This window comes from Zeus faber (assembly GCF_960531495.2).
Source record: "Zeus faber genome assembly, chromosome: 1".
NCBI lineage: Eukaryota > Metazoa > Chordata > Actinopteri > Zeiformes > Zeidae > Zeus > Zeus faber.
In genome coordinates this window covers 61,846,788-61,869,287 of record NC_137193.1, presented here as the reverse complement: position 1 = coordinate 61,869,287, position 22,500 = coordinate 61,846,788, and the positions used below count along the sequence as shown (strand labels likewise).

The following is a 22,500-nucleotide window of genomic DNA, read 5'->3' as shown; positions in this document are numbered from 1 at the left end:
ATAAATAGGTAGGTAGGTAGTAGTTATATAAACAGATAGCAGGTTGATGACAGGTAGGTAGATAGGTAATTAGTTAGGTAGGTAGATAAATAGCTTGGTTAGTTAGTATGTAGGTAGGTCAATGAGCAGCTAGGTTAGTGGTAAGATACTATAGCTAGATCGGTAGCTATGTAAATAGTTAGGTAGATAGATAGGTAGCTATGTAAATAGGTAAGTAGATGGATAGGTAGGTTGGTAGATAGGTCAAAGGATCGGCAGGTTTAGGGCAGGAAGTTTGGTAGGTAGGTAGTCATAGGTAAGATAGTAGATTGGTCGATGGAAAGAAAGTTTGATGAAAAGGCACTGTAGTTAAGTAGGTAGGAAAGTTGGTAGATAGGCAGGTTGATGGCAGGTAGGTAAATGGGTAGTTAATTAGATAGATAGATAGATAGATAGATAGATAGATAGATAGATAGATAGATAGATAGATAGATAGATAGATAGATAGATAGATAGATAGATAGATAGATAGATAGGTGTATAGGTGTATAGGTAGGTACTAGGTAGGTACTATGTAGGTACTAGGTAGGTAGGTACTTGATATGTGGGTACTATATAGGTACCAGGTAGGTACTAGCTAGGTACTAGGTAAGTACTAGGTAGGTACTGTGTGGGTACTATGTAGCTACATAGTAGGTACTAGGTAGGCACTAGGTAGGTACTAGGTAGGTACAAGGTAGGTACTAGATGTATACACACACAGACAATGAGAGACATGTACAAAAAGATGTATAGACACATACAGAAAGTTTAACCCCCCCCAACCCCCCTCCCAGGTGGTGTCCAGCCGGGCGGACATGGCCATCGGTTCACTCACCATCAACGAGGAGAGGTCAGAGGTCGTGGAGTTCTCCGTGCCCTTCGTGGAAACTGGCATCAGCGTCATGGTCTCCCGTAGCAATGGCACCGTCTCCCCCTCCGCGTTCCTCGGTGAGTGGTACTGGCCTCCATGTGTATATTTGATGCACAAAACGAGTGTCTTTTACTACTCCAAAATAATAATTGTAAGTTAAAGTAAAATACATTTTGTCACAGGGTCATGGGCCAAAAGAAAGGCTGCTATTCCCTGTTTTAAGGCTTGATCGGAGTCCAAAACAGACACGGACAGCGGACACATGGTTCTGTATGTACCACTTTTGGTGTCTGCAGACATACATGCCACTAGAAATCAAAATGGGTAAAAAACCCAAATTTACTGCAGGCTTCTGTGTTTTGCCCAACAGTGTCGATAGAGAATACATTTAGCTCAGAATTGGGGAGTAGTGTTTTCATGTAAGTCCTGTATAGCAAAATACTGAGCACTAAACAAAGTTAGTTGCTTAGCAACCTCCAAAGGGGTGGAAATTTTAAGGAATTTCCTTAATCGATAGTTGTTAACGTTGATAAACAATCATCGATGAATTGGTAACATACTGTAAAAGTTAACGTTAAGTTAAGTGCGGACCAACGCAACGTCCCACACCTCCAAGAATTTGTGACAGGACCCAAAGACGTTCCTCCTCATTCCATTTAATTTCATTTCAAAACAGAGAAGTTCGAGGCAAGACTCGCTCAGCTGGTTCGCTCACACAGGAATATTTACACCGATCAGTTGGATGCAGGAAAAATGGACAAACGACATATATGGAGTTGAGTACAAAACCAAAGGAAGCGTGTTCAGGATCTGTGTGACCTACAGTACCAGCCACACAGAATGGCCGCACCCAGTCGGCTGGCAACCGGCTGCCAGCGGGCTGCCACCCGGATACATTCATTCTGTTCAGATAAGCAGGGACCAGCCAGCCATTCTAGGTGACTGCACGTATGCCCAAGGTCAGTTTCACTTGGTTGACGTTCTTTGACAGAAATACTTTCAACGTGGTGTCAGATTCATGTCTTTCTTTCCTTTTCCAATGTTTTATTTCAAAGAGCTTTGAAGAGAAACAAAGGAGTCACACCCAGATAAAAACACGGGGGAACAGTCATAATAGTGCTGCCCCCTGTGGAGGATCGCAGAACAGTGGGCTTCATTACTCGCCATAACCCCCGGCACAACCCCCGGCACCTCCGCTGCAGAATGAGTGGCAATTACCCAACACGCCCTCCAATGCTGCAAAAATGAATCACTCTTCCGTTCCACCGCCTCCGAACCTGAATCCAATGGATCTGCCGGATTCTTACCCTGTGGCTTTGATTAGTGACATCTTCACCCGAAGAAAGAAAGAAAGTAAGAAAGAAAGAAAGAAAGAAAGAAAGAAAGAAAGAAAGAAAGAAAGAAAGAAAGAAAGAAAGAAAGAAAGACAGAAAGAAAGAAAGGAGTATGTGGGTATTTAAATGGGCTATAGATGGCTGCTGAACAGTAGAACATGGAAGAGAGGGATGGAATGACGGTTTCAGTGTAAGAAAGGGGGTGAAGGAAAGACAAATGGATACAGACAAAGAGCGAGAGAGAGAGGGGCCAAGAGATACAAGGAAGCTAGAGGGCTGGAGCGAGTGTTAATGTAAAAATAGTAACATTTATAATAATAATAATAATAATAATAATAATAATAATAATAATAATAATAATAATAATAATAATAAATATAGCTGCAGGCAGCAATACACGGGGTCCAGTTTATTCATTTGTAATGCAGTGAAATCTACTGAACTTCAAAACATCATGTAGTTATGTCCATGTAATTCTACAAATCCACTGTCATGACATTACGTATGAAGTATTTCCATTTCAGCCAGATGTCAACCATTGATTCTAAGTTGTAATGTGACATAAGTGTTGTATGAGATAGATCCGTTCTAAATAATACTTCTAAATAGCTGAGCTAACAGTCTTAATTTTGTTTCTAAGTTGTGTAGTGGAGTAATTAGAAAATTTGGAATAACAAATGGCGAAACAAATCAGATAATTGTTTTGTTAAACAGTTGTCCAAAACAGCTGGACAAAAGAATCAAACAATTATCACAATATTTATAAAGATTACACATTAATCTGTATGTATGTATGTATGACTGTATGTAATTAAAATGGCAATCTTAAGAGAGAAAAAAACTTGTATGAAATTGTCAGAGTAAGCAGTGTTTATAAACATTGTGTTATATGTGGTTGTTTAACTAAAAAAATAGTGTTTGGGAAGTGAATTTTGATAATGTCAGCTTGATATTTTTGATGTATGTGGTACATAAACTACGCCACCTTAAGAAAGGTTATTAAAGAAATTATTCACCTTTCATTTTTTACTATTTTCTCTAACTTATGTCGTAACAATATTGTTGTTGTTGTACCTGACACACAATTAGCCTCCTGTGACAAATTGTAGTTGGATGGCGGAAATGTTTGTCATCAAGTTGGTAATTTTATATTTGACCACGTAATGGTGCATGTCAGACATTTTAATGTGACTTCTAGAGTGTCACTGAGAGTGCCAATACTAATTGAAAGTTTGTCATGTCAGATTCATTGAATATAATTAAATCCTTTGAATTTAAATGTGTTGCATCTTTAGGTGGCTCCACAATATGTGATCCATCACATCTCTCAACATATTTTCAAAACCGAGTTTGATTTATAAATAGTAGAAAAATGTTAAACCGTGGAGTTAAATATTCCCGTTACATAGGGGAAACCCAGTTCACTTACCTTGTTTCCTTTAAAGCAACAGTCCAGGTGAAAATCCTTCCTCCATATTCCGTGTGATGTGAAGTCACAATGTTAAACCGTTTTGATAGAGTGCAACCTTTAAATCGTACTACTTTTACACACACACAGATAAGTTATTGTGTAGGGGGCGTATACCAACGGATACCAACGAAGAAGAAATCCTGACGTTACTTCCTTAAACAAGAGGAGGATCTGGTTTCACTTGTCTGTGAAAACGTTCATCTCCGTGGATTAAGGATTACGAAAAGCGGGTAGCGGAAGATCTAAGTCATATCGCGGACCTTAATCTGACCAGTGCGATAGATCCAAGTTAGTGTAAGCAGCATGTACTGGACTTCATTTTCTTCAATGATAGTCATTTCTCCGATAGCGATGCGGAATCTGATACCGGCGTTATCCCGGACTTGGAGAACATTTCAAACAGCGGATTTCAACCTGAATGTGACGATGAAACGCAATATTTTCAAGAACCACCAGAGGAGACAGACGACATGCCTGTTGTTGTTACAACGGAAGAAATTGATGACGTGATGAAGTCTGTTGAGGTTGGTGATGCAGATTATTAACAAGTAGCAATGGACAAGATTCTCAAGTTTACCTGCAAATGCAGCCAGGGACAAAAAGAAAATTAACAAACAGGCCCACATAATAACTCCAAGAATTTTGAAGATATTTGGCATCCGCACATTTATATATAAAATGACACACCAAGGCTGTTATATAGAGACTCTACATTTTACTGATAGACCCTACAGTTTGTTGTGTGTTGTCCATACTTTGAAACTCCTATATAATTCCACTTTTATAAAACATGTATATTCTTACTGTTAAATAAAAGCCTTTTTAAAATCAAAGATGTTCTGTGTTGATGACGCTGTTCAACATTCCCTCAAAACAAAAGAACAATGTGGAGATGGCCCCATTCAGCAGGGTGTCACATCCCCATTCAGCAGGGTGTCAAGTGGTCTTGTGACAAGTATGTGGCTTTGTTGGTCCTCCAAACCATTTGCATTCTGGGAGCTGGCTGAATGAAGCCAAGAGTGGTTGAAAACTTTGAAGGTGATTATCTCAGAAATTACAGTTTGCCACATCATTAATTAGTCATAGCTTTAAAAACACTTGATTTGCACAAGTGGCACCTTGTTTTGAAGCTCTGATTCTTCACTTTCAAATGATGTGAAAAAAAGAGAAAAATCAAAAGCCACCAAATATACTCTGAAGTCTGTGGTGGTTCACATAATTGAAGTATTCATCCATTTTTATTCTTGTTTTTTAGAAATTATTATTGAATATGAATTTGTTATTAAATTATAATTTGTTCGTTGTGGTTCTTCATGGCACACATTGTATTTAGTTTCATAAATCTATCTCTCCCACAAGTACGGTCAGTAGTGACAGTAAATGATTAGTTTTTTTTATTGACAAACATTTTAGTTATGGTGTCTTTGGGATGGAATTCATGTCTTTCATCTATGTTTTTGCGACTGTGTGTTTTGCAATTTTCACTTACTCGTGTTATCGTTGTGTGTCAATAGTAGTAGTCCGGTTATTTCAAATATCAGTTGAGTTTGGCAAAATGAATTATTTCTATTACAGAAATGACGACAGACAGATTCAATGTTGTTGTAGTAAGCTTCAGAACTACTCAGTGAGTCATACTCATTCAGTCCTATTAGGTTCCTTGTGTGTGAATCAACATTTGCGTACCCTGCTTGATAATTTTGCATGTATTACCCAAAATAGTTAATAAATATGCATTATTATTATTCAACATTGATTTCTAAATTGCTCTATTAATTAGCAGAGCTATATTATATAACGCAGAGTCATTGTGATCTACACCAATGCAGCCAGTAAACGGGTCTGCATACATTTTTTTGCATGTTCTATTAAACATAGTTTGTCTTGTTGGCAATTCTGTTATTGCAATATAATCTCTTCCTGGAACGTCATCATTTATTTTACCAGACCTTTTCATATCCTGATAAAGATTATTTTGTTTAATCAAAACATCATCCAAGTCATTTTTTGTCCATGTGCAAACATTCTGAATCTTGTTTTTAATAACTGGTGTTTAACCTCTTAACACTGATACATATGGGTAATACTTACATTGAAGTTTTTCTATTAGTGATTTTTTCACAGGATTTTTCTTCAATCCTTTTTTTTTTTATATTGTGACTGACCTTGACGACTGGATTTTTGGATGATGGCTTCTTTATTGTTTTAGATTTTCAGCATTTTTTCGGCATCTGGAACAATAATAAAACCAACTTTTGTAATTACTTTTCACAATAATAACAATGTTAACAAACTACAATTGGAAAGTTCAGTTGAATAGATTACTTGTGTATATTGTAATGCAGACAACATTTATGGAACTTTAACATTAATTTGTTATTACAATTATTATGGAAGAATCCGTCAATACTACAGGACGCTACAGAACTATTCTGTGATTCATACTCATTCAGCCCTATTAGGTTCCTTGCATGTGAATCAACAACTGCATACCACGATCCCTGCTTGATAATTCCACATGTATTACCCAAAATAGTTAATGAACATGCATCATTATTATTTAACAGTGATTTCTTAATTGTTCTATCAATTGGCATAGCTATATTATATAACGCATGGTCATAGTGATCCACACCAATGCAGCCAGTAAACGGGTGTGTATACATAATTTGGAATGTTGTACTGAATATAATTTGTTTTGTTGTTGCATTTTAATCTCTTCCTGGAACATAATCATTTACTCTACCAGACCTTTTCATATCCTGATAAAGATTATTTTGTTTAATCAAAACATCATCCAAGTCATTTTTTGTCCATGTGCAAACATTCTGAATCTTGTTTTTAATAACTGCTGTTAAACTCATAGCTGCACACTGTTTATTTCTGGAGTCTCCAAATATCATCCTGGTGAAATGAGCCTCTTAACAGGGGTGGAGGGCTGAGTTTGTCTCAATGCGCTATGAGCCACTATCACAGGCTTTATGTGAGCCAAATTTGTAGGAGGAGATAGGAGTATGGTAAAAGGGTAGGAGAAAAATCCAAATGGAGGGAATTGAACAGTTGGTCTAATTATTTGCACAGAACAACAGAATCCCAATAACATTGTGTTTAAACATTGTCCAACATGTAATGCGTGTTGTCGAACATAAATGAGGCTATCTTTATATAACCTGAATGAACTTATTTTGTCTGCGTTGCCGTGGTTGCTGTTGCTGTTTCATCCAGGTCAAGGTTGATAATGTTAGTGACCATATTGGTCTCAGGTGACTCAGAAGTAGCCACCCTGCTGGAAATGTTCCTCTATGGTCGCACAGTTAAGCGGTTGAGCATGTACTTCATCAAGTACTTCTGCGGGAACGACATAGGCATCGTACTGTAACATTCAGCATTCTGTCATTCTTTAGTTTTAGAATGCCACAAATGTCTGGTATGAAGCACTGAGTTGTTTGCCCTTACACCTTTGACAGTGGTGGAGTTGGGCATTAATGTGGAAGGTGTCTTGTTTCCCCCTACACCACAGGCATATACACTATGCTTGTCTGTTAAAGTGGCTGAGGTTAATTTAAAGACTTTTCCAACAATCCCTCTTCTTGCAAGTTGATGCATGTTACAGTGTCTGGGATGGACACCTCGGACATGGGTAGAATTGACGTGTTCTTTTGTGTTCTACATGTGATATATACAGTGCTACCCTGGTGCTGGGTTGTAACTGTCAGGTCTTTATAGTGTAGGATTGGGCGTTTGTCACTTATTTAATCTGGTCTTCCCAGAGACTGAGCTTCATTGTCATCGTCTTGTCAGCGATGGAGAATTCTTCCAATTCCATGTCCTTTTTCATGAACTTGCACCATTTTGGTTGCTACAGCCATCTTTCAAACTTTGACATGGATTTCATCAACCTGAAAAATACAGCAAGAGGGATTGTTATGAGTATTGAGGGGAGTAGGGCCTTAATTATGACTAATTGTATTCTTTACAGAAATAGGAAAATACAAGTCGGCCATTTGATGACAATGTATAATGTACAGTTGTTTGTGATTGAAGGGCGGCAACGTCCTTCAACATCAGTTGTAGTTCTGAACTTGGGGTTGTAGGCATAAAGGTCAACTGAGTTGTTTCCACAGTCAAATAGCCTGTTACAGTCACATCATTGGAATTGGAAGCTATAAAACCAAGTTCTAAGAACTATGAACGCTCCTGTTCCTGTAGTGTGGACACAAAAAAAGGGACCGTTCCTCCAACAGGTTCTTAGAACTATGAAAAAGTTCCTGCGGTGCGAAAACACCTCACTGTATGTTGACAAAAAACAGTCTTTGTTTTAGCTCTGCCTACTGTTCTAGTTCTCCATCCCTGATTGGTCAGATATATTTTGACTGGAGTTGTGATATCTGATGGATAAGGGGAAATTCAAGGACATTGATATTGAACAGCTCAACTCACAGTTTTAACGCTTGTCCTCGTCGCTGAGTGAAAACTGAACGTTAAAACGTTGCATTTCAGAACAATAGAAACAAAACAAGGAATGATGAGGAAACAAGACTTTCACTGTTTTCTCCACCTCCTCCGATATGTCGTTATTAAGGATGGCTCGATACCACCTTTTTATGTCCGATAGCGATACCCCAACCTTGAGTATCTGCCGATACCGATACCAATTCGATACAGATCTTTTTCTCTCTCTTAAAAGACTAAGCTGTTAATAATGAATTTGTCCGGATGCACTTTGTTTATCCTAGCCATCTAAAAAACATCATACTCAAACTGTGAAACAAATATTATACTGACCTAAAGGAAGAAATACATAGCCCACAACATGACTCATTTATGCAGTCAGTGTACCTATCTTCTCAATGAGCTTATGGTCTCTGCGACCTGAAACTCATACGTCTCTGTGAACGGGAACATAGGATATGTGAAATCTGTCACTTCCACTGCTGTTCTAAACACACAATGCTGCTGTTCAAAACACACTCAGCTGTTGTTCTAAACACACTTAGCTGTTGTTCTAAACACACAATGCTGCTGTTCTAAACACATAATGCATTTGTCGGCCACAAAGACATTGGTCTGTCATCAGCTAAAAGTTCAATATAGAATTACCATTTTAAAGCTATCTTATATTTGTCACAAATATCAATAAGTTTAAATATTTGTTGTTTATTATATGCATAATCATTAATATAAGCAAATAGTGTTATTTATAGTACCCCAAAAGGATGTATTCTTTTACATGCAAACATCACTTAAAACACTGACTTTTTATTATTTTGGTCTTTTACATATTCTTTTGTTTCTTTTCTTTTCTATGTTATTTCTTTTTTATCTATTTTATGTAAAGCACATTGCCTCTCTCCCTCCTTCTCTCTCTCTTCTCTCTCCCTTACTTTCTCTCTCACCCCCCCCCCTCTGAGTGGATTAGGGCGGGAGCGAGCGAAGCGTGTGTCACGGTATCTATGGCGTGCGTGACTTTTAATATATTTTCCGTCTTGCTTTATGTTTTGAATTTATTTTGACAGGTATTGTTTTTATTAGTTGTAGTGTGTCTATACAGCGGGTGGATGTGTCGGACTTCACCAGATTGACACAGAAGCACGGTGTGAAAATTTCTGCTGCTTCCCTGTGTTCCCAAGTGTGCGCTTGTCGCGGCGCAGGTTGTGACACATCTCTCTTAACGGCATGTCGTTAAAAGTTTAGTCAAGCATTTTCATGATAGAAACATGTTTAGGCCAATTGATCGTATCGGATTATACTTTTTTTCCAATATCCGATCCAGTAATTTTGTCCGATATCGGAGCGAAACTGATACTGAGTATCAGATCGGTGCATCCCTAATCGTTATAATATCAGTATCATGATATGAGACTGGATATCGTCTAGGATTCTTGTGGCCGTGATATCACGATGTAGTCAAATGTCGTCTTTAAGGAGCGTTACAGAAAAGTAATATTCTAGATGTTCTAATCAGTGGTGATAATATCCACATTGCTTTCTTGTTTGTAATATATTATATGTAATATAATATATATGTATTATGAAAGCACCAATAGGCATCCCCAAAATGTTGTTAAATTAATCTTTGTCAAAGAATATCGGGATATTAGATTTTGTCAATGTACCCCAGCCCTATTTAGTTCTATCTATCTCAGAATATATGTACCTAAAGAGAAACTAAAATACAGGAATGCAGTTATCAATGTAAATAGGCAACGATAACCAACGAAAAGAATATATATAAATTATTAAATGGGGTTGAAAACACACCAGTTTTATTATAGGGAGTGGGCTAGGTGAAACAAGCCCGGAGCAGATGGACAACTGTAATGTCTCCTCCCCTGTGGGCTCTCCTAGTTGATTAGTCTAATGAGCAACAGGCGTACAGCCACACTGATCCTGGCCCCAATTACCTAGACCCAAGACAGGTGTGGCTGCTCAAACCACACCATTCCCACACCACATATATATATATATATATATATGTATATATATAGGCAAATAAATAGATGGTAACCTCAAATAAATAAGGTGATGATAACCTAAAATAAAAATAGAACAAATTATTAATACAAGAAAGAAATGTATTTCCTCATAAATATGTCTAAATAATATATAAATAATACAACATTAATACATTTGTAAAAATATAACTGGGAATATATATTAAAATATAAATACTCTAAATAATACATAAATATATGCATATATATTATAAATATCAAAAAATGCATAATAATTATAATTAAGTAAAAACATTTTTTTGATATATTTTGATTACATATCTGTGAGGGTGAGTACTGGTGCCATGCCAAGGAATGAGGAAGAGGAGGCAGGAGGAGGCGAAACAGCGCCGAGTGGCGTGTTTATTAAGTGTTCTTAAAAGGGGCCTCCAGGCCATTATTTACACAGTCCGTGCAGAATTTATAGTTTCCTCGGTCTGTCCGGCAGTTTGCTTTCGGGCTGCACTCACCCTGGGCGTCTCGTCTCTCCCGCACGCCAATCCTTTTTTGCGGGCACAAACAAACAATTATTTCTTCCTCTTTTGGGATCAGGCGACTCAGCGGAGTCCCTCCATTGATTCGCCTGATCCACAGCAGCTGCGCGGCCCCGGGATGGGAGCCTGCACTGCCTGTCTGCAGCGGCGGCTTGGCCACACCCCCTTGGTCCACCACACACCTCCACCGTCGCAGTAAGGCCGGGCGTTCTCCGGCTGACAACCAACTGCGTACTTCTTTGGGTTGGCGTTGAGCCCCACTCGCCTTGGGGACGCTAGCACTGTGTTTCCCACATATCGCTATGAATAATAACATCATGTAAATATGCAGCAGCAAATGCTGCATGCGGACACAGGACCTGGTCCATGAGTCTCTGAAAGGTCACGGGGACACCAAACAACGCGAACGGAAGCACTCGGAACTGGTAAAGGCCTTGCGGAGTGGAGAAGACCGATTTTTCCTTGGACTGCTGGGACAAGGGAATCTGCCAGTAGCCCTTGGTTAAATACAGCGTCATAAAAAAATCAGGTAGGCATCGAACTTTGATACCGCGTTCACCTTCCGGTAATCTACAAAGAACTGCACCGACCCCTCATAATCGACCTCCCCCACGCGTCGTGTGACCACGAAGGGCCCTTGCCATTTCACCATTAATTTCGAGATGAACGTCGGGAGAAGTACTAACACCTTGTCTCCCGGTGAGAATTGCCTTAACCAATCCCACCTGTCATACAGACGGCGCTGACATTCCTGGGCCTGGAGCAAGTTCTCCCGTGATTTCTGCCCTAACATGTGTAGCTTTGCTCTCAGGTCAAGGATGTACTGGATCCTGTTTTTACTGGTGCTGGGACCTTCCTGCCAGTTTTACTTAATCAGGTGGAGCACCCCCCAAGGTCTCAACAGGGGGTGCTCGACCTGTTGAACAGTGGCTCAACGGGGGAAAACCCCGAGGAGGACTGGGGAACCTCCCGCACTGCAAACAACAGGGGGTTTAAGCCATTTGTCCCAATTTTGGCTGTCATTGTAGATGAACTTCTGGATCATGTTTTTCAATGTTTTGTGGAAGCGCTCGACCAGGCCATCCGAATTGAGCGGACGCCCAGTAACCCATGTTTATGTCGCCCACAGTGTGCGTGACATAAATGAAGTGCCCTGGTCAGTCAGGATTTCCTTCAGAATACCGACCCAGAAGATGACCTGAAACAGGGCCTGTGCCACATTTTTGGCTGTAATACTGTGCAATGGCACTGCCTCTAGGTATCGGGTCACGTAGTCCACTAGGACTAACACGAATGGATAGACCCGAGCACTAAAGTCTAATGGACCAATGAGATCCACAGCAATTCTCTCGTATGGAGTCTCGACTAAGGGCGCTCTGGGAATAGGTGGTGGATTCACCCGCTGACACTCGGGACAGGCAGCACAGCGTCGCCGCACGTCCGCCCAGATTCACTCGATATAATCTATCCCTAATCACCGCAAAATACGGGTGAGTAAGTGCAGCCTCTGAACGCACTAACACGGCATCGATTTTATCTACCCACTCAAAGGCGCTGCGAAGCATATCGATTGCTCCATGGGAAAGTCCTTCATGGGATGGACTGGGGTTCTGGGGAACTTCCGACCTGGGGCTCCCCCTCCTCCGCTCTGGTGACCTCCACGTCGCCGTGTGACAACACTCACATATGCCTACAGACCGTGAGTGCATCCCCCCCGTTTCTTTCATTAAAACATTTGCGAAATTTTTGCGAATTTCGAGCCGCACTATCGTATATGTGTGAATTTCTCCATGAACACAACAAATATCCACCCAAGATGCCTCTACCAAAGCCTTGGGTCAAACCAGGTGTTGCTGAATCCTCGTCTGCGACCAGCCCGAGTCCAGCAAAGCCTGATGTCTACCCCCTTGTAACCTTACTGGCACATGGTAGGCCCCTTCTCGACCAGGGGAGGGATCCGGAGGACCTGCGACCCGAACCCGACCTTTGGGCTGTCCTGGAAGTCGTGGTCGGGTCTCCCGCATTGCCAGCATACCTGCCCAGGCGTCTTCCCAGCTTTCAGTGGTCCCGAGGCCGCGTCCCTCAGGAAGGATCAGGGGTGGAGCGGGGTAGGAGGTGGTCTCCCTCTGGTGGTCGTCCGTCCTCTGGCAGATGAAGCGACGGGAGATGGGCCCCTCATGGGGCCCAGAAGGCATGCTGGTGATGGCCGCCAGGTCTGCGGTGCTGGTATCAGCCGGCCCCTTTACGACTCCTGCGCTGTGTCCAGGCGCGGGCCCCTCGGCGATCCCTTGCAGAGCCCCGGTGGGCTCCTCTCTGGTCCGGTGTTGTAGGCTCTGGTATCGGCGTAGGCCTCCGCGGCTATTGCTGCTTGGAGTGAGGCGGGGGCCGGGAGAGTGTCCACAAACTGTTCGGTGGCCGCTGCCTCGACGATCTGGTGCGGGGAGCGCTCCTCTGTTCAGATCCACTACTGGGTCCCATCCAGGAGCTGCTGGCCATGCCGGAACGGCCGGCCCGCGGTGTCATAGGGAAGTGACCGGAGGTGCAGGTGGTGGCCCTCAGGTGTCCTCCCGACCCGTTCCATCACCATACTCCAGACGACAGCGTAGCTCATTCGCTGTTCCGGCAGGAGGGCATGTGCCACCAGCTGGTCTTCTCCTGAGAGCAGGGGGCCCAGCCGCCATGCTGGTTCGCAGTCCGTCCATCTGGCCGCCTCGGCCATCTTGGGATCCCACGTCATCTTGTGTAGGGGGGGGACGGGGGGCCCAGCAGTCGTTCCTCGCCGGGTCTGGTGTGTTCCTGGAACTGCAGGGCTTGGTGCTCCTGCATTGTCGCGAGGGCCGCCACCATCTGTTCCAGGGGGGGGGGGCATCCAGGATTCTGCCTTGCGCTGCTCCATGTCCGTGCTCAGTTGGAATTTGTGAGGGTGCATACTGGCCAAGGAATGAGGAAGAGGAGGCAAGCAGCACCAGGTGGCGTGTTTATTAGGTGTTGGCTTGAGGGCGAAAAATAGAACTCAGGGGCTCGCAGGTCAATATAGACACACTCCGTGCAGAATTTATAGTTTCCTCGGTCTGTCCAGCAGTTTGCCTTTCAGGCTGCACTCGCCCTGGGCGTCTCATCTCTCCCACATGCCAATCCTTACTGCGGGCGCAAACAAACAATTATTTCTTCCTGTTTTGATCCACAGCAGCTTAGCAGCCCCGGGATGGGAGCCTGCACCGCCTGTCTGCAGCAGTGGCTTGGCTACGCCCCCTTGGTCCACCCCAATATCCTAATATGTCTCAAAAAAAAGTTGCAAAGCTTTGTTGACGTATATAACAAACAATGGACTGACTACGACAAACTGCCACAGCTGTGACACCTAAAGAGGACTCACTAAAAATAGAGACTTCACAGGACAAGCAGTCCTCCCCCATCTCCACCCACCACTCCCCCTAAACTCCCCCATCGCTCCCCCCAAACTCCCAAAACAAAGAAAGAACAGTGTATTTTCCTCCTTCCAGGAACTGTTTCCCACTCGGTCCATCCATCTCTCTGTCACGGCAGATTTAGAGGACGATGTGGAACATGTCACGGCTGGGTGGACCGCGGCGGGGCTCCCAAGGCTGCAGGATATGATGCTGAAGAGAGAGGGCGAGAGAGAGAGACCTGTATACATCTTCTTTCATTGTGTATATGTTTAGTGTGTGTGTGTGTGTGTCTGTGTTGCGCCTTTTTGCTCAAAGATTTACTCCAAACATAATTGATATCTGTTGCTCCTTCCAGAAGAGAGGGACAAGGGAGTCTACTCTACCTCTGCTCTCTCTCTACCTCCCTCAACTTTACCTAACACTACCTCTATTTTACTACCATCTACCTTTCCTCTCCTCTACTTCCCTCTCCTCTGCCTCTACTCTGCTTCTACTCCACCTCGACCTCCCTCTACTCTACCTCTACTTCTAGTCTTGCTCTGCTCTAATCTATGTCCATCTACCCTGCCTCCCTCTGCTCTGCCTCTACTCTGCTTTTACCTCAAGTCTTCCTTTCCCAAGTCTTACTCTACCTCTACTCTGCTCCCTACCTCAAGCTCTACCTCCTGTTACTCTGCCTCTACTCGTATCTCGAGTCTTCCTCCCTCTGCCTCTACCCTGTTCTCTCTACCTCTTGTTCTAACTCTTTCTACTATAACTCTACTCTACTTCCACTCTACATCCACTCTACCCTTACCCTGCCTCCACTCTACCCTTTCTCTACCTCCACTTAACCCTTACTCTACCTCCACTCCATTCTAATCTACCTCAAGCCTACCTCCTACTACTCTGCTTCTACTCTACCCTTTCTCTACCTCCCCTCTACCTCTACTATAACTCCACTCTACCTATTCTCTACCTCTACTCTACTCTTACTTTACCTCTCTTCTACCTCTACTCTACCTCTATTCTGTAGGGAACTGATGAGGGATTCCGGCATTTTCATCAATATCTCAATGAGAATATGATTTGTTCTTTAATTCATATGACATTAGGACATAATGCAATATAAAATTCTGCCCATTTTTAATGTTTATGTTTATTTTCTTATTTGTCAAAATGTGATGTCAATTAATCACAATATGTCAACCAAGCATTGTTGTGAATTTCAATTTAACACAAAATCTACCAATGCTTCTCTTGATGCCGCTAACGTAGACTAAACACTAAACACTCAGCCCTTGTTTTTTGACGGAATTTTCATGTGATCGAACCTACAAACGAATTTACAGTCATTATTCAGAAATATGTTCATTTCAGGAAATTGTATTCATGAGCTATATTTATGAGGCCACATGATGTTTTGCTCTATATTGGGCACATTCTGAGCTGAAAAAGTCGTCTGAAGTGCCCTTCCAGTCGTCTGGTAGAGCGTGACCTTGGCTCACAATCTAGAAAATACTATATGCTGTACCCTTGGTTGTAATGGAATTTGTACGTGTGCATCTGACTGTTTGTGTGTGTGTGTGTATGATAGAGGGAGCGTATGAGGAAATGGAAAGATAGGGGAGGCAGATATTTAGTGTTTGATGTTCTTGAACCAATAAAGCCTCGACTTTACATGCAGCTCCTCCCCCTGTCCAGCCAGTGATGCACGGTGCGATGGAGGGATGAGCAAGACAGAGAGAGAGAAGGGAGAGGGAGAGAGATGGAGGGCATTAGAGAAAGAGAGACCCAGGGGAGCATCAGGGCAAACAGGAGGTCTGAAGAAGGATGATAAACACTTGAAGTGCCAGAGGACGCCGGCGATAGATTGGGGCTGGAATTGAAAGAGTGGCTGGATGGAGAGAGATGAAAGCACAGGGCGGTGAAATGACACATTCCTCAAAGGGCCACAGTTTTTTTTCCACATGAACACAGTCCCCGCAGCCCAAAATGATGTTGATGATGTACGACGTACTACGTCCATCCTGCCTTAGTGTGCGAGTTGAAAAAGTTATCACGTGTCATTTTTCGACCAATAGAGGGAGCACTTGTCTATCATAACCTGTCCTACATCGGCTGCATACGACCGTACATGTTGATATGGTTGTCCAGCGTGATTCAATATGTGATAACAAACGTGCATACGTAGCCTTATCGCCGCTTCACTTCTTTTCAGCACGTTGTCATGACGACACTGCATAGAAATAACGCATTGGTGGAGACGCCCGCCAGTGTAGTGTGCAGCGTTTGGGTACCACGATGTACTACGTTATCCTGATACTGCTCAGTGCATATTATCGTTTCATATACAAATATGAATTACTGATTTGGCAAACTAAATAGCATAATTTTATTTATTTATTTTTTTTACTATTTTTGATGCAATAGTACAACATTACAAAACAGCGTTGTGTACAGGAAAATAAACACAACAGCTAAGGAGTTAGACAGAATTGCAAATGAGAATAGTAGCTACTGTAGAAAGTATATGACAACAGCTCAATACAGCAAAACTTTATTACTGTGTGGGTGGAGTCTGTGAATTAGAGGCGTCGGACTTGAAGAGCTTCGAGTAGCTGTTGTGGGAAGGAAAATACAAAGGCAGTGAATGGCTTTATTCAAAATCATTCAATAGAAATGCGCGGATAACGGAGTAGCTTTAGAGAACAGCGGTGCAGCTATAAGCCGAATACATACATGTATATCAATGAAACAATGAAAACAGAATCTAATGTGTTCCGACGCAGCATTGTCCACACTGTGCCGACTGCATTGGGAGTGCAATGGTACAAATCCTCACACTGTCCCCAAAGCCGTGTGGCGGCTGACAAGCTCTCCCCCCAGATATCCGCCATTTAATTTATCTTGCCGTTGCCCTTTCAAGATGATTTATTGCACCTCGTAGAGACCTAAGTGGTATGGAATTTTTAAAACATGGAGGGAGAACGGGAAACAAGACTTGCTTAATAAAATGCCCAATGTTCCGTTTTCTGAATGAGACGGGACAACAAGCAACCCCCCACCCCCCCCATGTGAGTTAAAAAAACCATAAAAAACCATAAATATAAAGTTGGCGCTCAACTGGTACCACTCTCAGAATCTCGGCGAGTGAGACCACGGACGGGAACTAAAGCGAGAGAGATAAATTACAAAAGGCAATAGGCAAAAAAAAAAAACCCCAAAAAAAACAACCCAGCGTAATTCATCACAGCCACGTTTCCATGTTCCAAATCATCTGCGCTGCTGTAAATATCAATCCACACGAGATGGTGATTATTCAAACTGTACGCGTTACGTAAGCTCCATCGGACACACTTCATCTCCCAGTCCCCGTCGGCATCGGGAGCATTTCTTCACCTTATTCTGCAGCCTATTGTCATAGTGGAGGGGGGATCTCTCCCTTAGTGGCTCCTTCAAGGTTTCATCCCGTACCAGGAAATGTGAAGTATAGCGAGACCGTGCTGTTATAAAGAGCAATAAAAGTGGGTGACGCAAGACCCATTCATCGTGAACAATTCTTTGAAATGATTCAGCGGTAGGGAGTCACGCGACTTGTGAGCGGAAAAAAAAGATCTAAAGTGGCCTAAATAAATGTGAAAAACAGGACAAGGTTTATGTAGCACCCCTTTGCTGTCTGGGCAATTAATAGGGGTAACTAACCTGAGTTATTTAAATAAAGTGTTATCTCTAACTATTAGTGTGTGTTTACGTTGTCTTTTAACTGTGTCTATTAATAACTATGTAGCAAGACTATTATGACTAATAGGTAATTACTCACTTTTAAAGGATTAGCCCTTAAACTTAACTTTCAGTATTTTAGCCGCTCAATATACTAATTGAAATGCTTACCTTCAAGTAAAGGCAATGGCTATGCATTAAACCTCAAATGTAAATAAACCATTCAACTGCAATACAGATAAGTTTAACTATTTACTTAGAAAAACATATTTACATCTGTACAAGAATATTAATGAACAAAGAATAGTACTTCAGTTTAATACCGCAAAAGTTTTGGTCATGTGACCACCAAACCAAATTGTACACAGTTCCGATGAAATGTATTTCAAACAATTGAAACGTGTACCTATAGCTGGCAGCTAACTGAAATCATACTATGGGTACCCAATGAGTTACGAGTCCCACGGTGCAGGCCTGATACGAAGCTCGCGATCCTAGAAGCCGCAAACACACAGGCTGCTTCTCGCCAATGTGCTGAGAACAAAATAAATACTTGCTTGCAACAATGGCCACCGCCGCCACTGCTGCGAGCTCGCCGAGTTGGTAGAAAGGAGAGACGTCTTCAAAACAGCTCACACGAGATGTCTAGCGATCAGAGTTGTCCGCTGTCCACTGGGATTCCTCCGTCCCTTGCTCTCCGTGTGTTTAACTTGGCAGTCTGGTGATGCGTATCGAAGGCTTCCGAGCAGGATACACTTTAACAAAGTCTGCGACTAATAAGCTACCTTTAGCCGAGTTAGCTTCCAGATGCACGTCGGCGTCTCAGTCCAAGTTCTCCGACATAACTTCACATAGCACTACTACACGACTGTACAATGCTTTCGTAAGAGTCACTAGTCGTTTGTCTATAAACATTTACAGTTGTCATGCTTCACGGAGTGTTTTACCTACGTAAACTATAGCTGTGCCATGGCGCTCATTTCAACGGCTTCTCTCTTTCGTTGCATTTTCGTTCTTCCCTTCTCTAACCTCTCCTCTACGTTACCAATCATTTCCTGTTGACACCTGACCTTCAACTCTGATCTCATTGGCTTAGAAAATAAACGAAATGCAAAACTTTTCATTTGAATCTTTTCTCACAGTATTCAAAATAAAACATCTTTAAAACATTTCCAGCATAATGAACATAATATTTTGGAAAACAAAATACATTTTACATCATGTGAATATTTCAACACATGAACTTAATAATGAAGTCCTATGGCAATTGCACAATATGCAATATCAAACCTCTGCATAGTTTTAACCTTTTAAATCCTATTTATGAATTTATTCTATTTCTACTAGTTATTAATTTATTAATAATTTTCGAGTGACTCGAAAAATACAGATTCTCAAAAAAGAGCCTAACCTTTCATCACGGATATAAATGTACTCGAATTAGAACCAAATAACTGAATTTGTGGCAGACATCTCGAAATAAAATTAAATACAATATTCTTTTTTTTTTACTGTATTTTGTAGAAGTCAGGAGCTACAATGCAGTTTTTTTGCTGTAGTATTAATTTGGTTCATGAATAACTCTGGTGGGTAATAAAATAAATAACATAAAAGACAAAGTAGTAACTGTTCATTTAAAATGTCTAAAAACAGCCCCTCTGGAATTATTACAATTACACAATCTTATTACTGTGACTCGAAAAATATAAATTTAATGCGTATGTCGGAAATTAGTGGAATTTTCTTTCATTTCTGCGGATCTCATAATCTGAGGCCCCGAAGGGCTGACGTTTAGCTCATAATTTTACATTTAATATAGTTTTTTCAGTTTTGGAAAATATGCTAAGAAACCACCTACCTTCAGATGATGTTAGTTAAATTTTATTATATTATTATTATTGTTTATGATGAGGATTATCGTTGTTATTATAATTTTTTTTTGTTTGTTGAAAATTCAATACAACTCACGTTAAACAATTATAATTAAGTAATTCAATAACTATTAAAATTACAAGATAAAAAAAACAACAATTACAATTAAAATTACAATTCAAAAAATGTATTTATTAATTCCATTTTAAAGCAATGGGGCGTCCACCTTTTCAAAGGACATTTTTAAAAAGTATGGCTGAATTGACTTAACTCACTTACAATACTCAACTGGTTGGAATTATTCCTAAAATTCGGGACCAGGGCTCCCCACAGCATGAGAATGTGTGTTAATTTCACACCACCGCGGTCCTTTTGAAAAAGCCGCAGTCTAAGCTCTTTCTTTATTTTGTTGTCGTCTTCCCAACTGGAGGATTAAACCAAAAGTGACGACGTTCCTGCCGTGAAGCTGGAGAGACGTTTCCCGTTCCTCAGATGTTTGGATCAAGGCCGCGGCGATATGAAAACCTCGCTCCGGGGCTCCACTAGGCCCCCGTTCCCCCGAAATAAAATATATTTTTTAATAAATCTGCCGCAGCCCCCAGTGTTTGCAGAGCTGCAGAGGCTTCATCCACAGACTCTGCTGCTCAGGTGCCGAGAAATGAGCAAATACAGAAACGGCAAACAAAGATACTTACTGTACAAAGTATGTCAAAGCTTAAAAATATATATTATATAGTAATAATAATAATAATAATATATGATCACGAATATAAATTAATATCCCCCCATTTCTCTTTTTTGAGCAGAATCCATTTGTTAAATAAAATTCCGCTGTTCAGCCACAGAAATACAAATGTTCATACCAAAGACTTCTTTGCTCTGGTGTCAGCAAAGTGTCAGGTCCAGGTTCGACCCTGGTAAGAGTCGCATTAAATCTAAGTGTTTTCCGATCAATATCCACAATCCCTGGCTGATCGCCCACTGTCCTTACGGAGCTGAGAGGCTGGAACTTGTAAAGACGCCACGAGGATCCATGAATTACTGCTTATGTTCTGCGTCTTGGGAGAAGTTTACTTGGGACAGCGTTGGTATAGAACACAGAGTATTATTGCCGTTGCATCCAAGACAGAGTTGATCGGCGAATGGATTTCAAATTCTCAACCTGCAATGCCACTCTTTATTAATAATCAATAAGTGCTGCAATAACTCTGTGGGTTGACAAGAGCATTTCTGTTTAACATGACGCCACCGATCTCCCTCTTTGGAGACTGACCGGGGACAGACGAGAACGGGGGGGGGGGGAGTCACCATAGGTGAGACAGATAAAAATAGAGACCAACAACAATATCTACTTGACAAGACATATGCATAGAAACATCAGACGATAACATGTATTTGACAAAACATGATTCATTAAGTCGACGAAAATTGGAAAACCAATTACGACGTGTGGCCTCTACCTGTAGTGTCTATCGCAGTGAAGGAGAGAAAGGGAGAAGGATGTGATCGGGATTGTGTTCAGCATTCGACAAATTTCAGCAATTTGTACAGTAGCTCTTCTGCGGGATCGAACCAGACGGGCTAGACGCAATGCAATATTTTTTCAGCGACTTGTAACTTTCTTTAACTCTTTACATTTTTCTTCTTAGCAGCTGCAGCCTAAATTGTGGATATTTGTCATATTCCTTGAGATCATGCTTCATCTGTTGGCTGTTTCGCTTGTTTCCGCCTTAAAGTTGCATTTACACTGAATTCCGAAAAAATGACAACAACTCATGCAAAGCGTCGTTCATTTCCAATGGAGAGTTGCAAACCTCATGCAAAGAGCTTCGACACTCTGTGCTGTGGAGGTTTCTGTATTGGAATTCCTCAACTCTTGAGAAATCCGACGCTACGACCGGAAGTCACTGTGGCCAGGTATGGCAAGGCAGCGTTGAAACTGGGCTTAAAACTAAGCAAATAAGTGATGGTTAGAAAAATAATTACATGACTAAAGTAAAAATTGGGTGTCTACATATTCACTATCAAAAATTCTACATTTCTATCAATGATATTTGTGTATTTTTCTTGTTTTTTTTGCCAACACTATATAAAGGAAGTTTAAATTCAGATTCTCAGAAAATGCTCTACATCGTGCTGCTGTTCTGGAGAAGACCGAGCTCTCCCATTTTCTCCGACATATTATGAGATGGGAAATCTTGACACATGCACTACCACACCCGACCGCCAGGGGTGGGGTTCCGACAGTCGGCTACTTTGTCGAGCTGAGTGCAAGGACGGTATTAGAGTGCAGTAGTGTCACGCAGCTGACTTAATGGGTAACTCCCACACAGCTGCGATTCTGAATGCCTAAACCATTGTTGTTATTGAAGTAACGTCAGGTCACACGTGGCTACTGTTATCAACGCCGCATATTTTACTTCTCTTGAAATTGTGTCGAAAAAGCAACATTGAATTTCTGTCCGAGTCCAATTTCTTTTCATTATTTACCTGGTATTGACCCGATACCAACACCGGAAGGCCGATTAATTCCATCTGCATTGTGTGGTGTGTTTTCGGGCAGATCATCAGGCAGATTATTTTATCATTTGTCCAGATCTCTTATTGCATATGGATGTTTTCTGCTTCCCGTTTAGCCTCTTGCTACTGGGATGTGATGTGTTTTTCCATAGTTACAAATAAAGTCTATGGCATCGTACTGGGTCTGTAATTTATTAAATAACTCCCTATCATACGAACGCTTGCTCCGTTTCCTCCCGTGTAATGGAGAGAGCAGGAGGGAGGAATGGAGGCAGGGAAGTGGAGGTGTTAATGAGGAAGCCCTCCATCTC

At 41.6% G+C, this 22,500-nt stretch overlaps 1 protein-coding gene across 1 annotated transcript in view; it reads left to right on the top strand.

Moving 5' to 3' along the window:
- grin2da (glutamate receptor, ionotropic, N-methyl D-aspartate 2D, a) overlaps window positions 1–22,500 on the top strand; it is a gene marked incomplete at both ends in the record, with an annotated part of 164,648 nt that overhangs the window by 98,090 nt on the left and 44,058 nt on the right. The window contains one exon of the mRNA XM_079998209.1: window positions 816–969. Within this exon, the coding sequence (XP_079854335.1) occupies window positions 816–969 (154 nt within the window). The remainder of the gene's footprint in view (window positions 1–815; window positions 970–22,500) is intronic.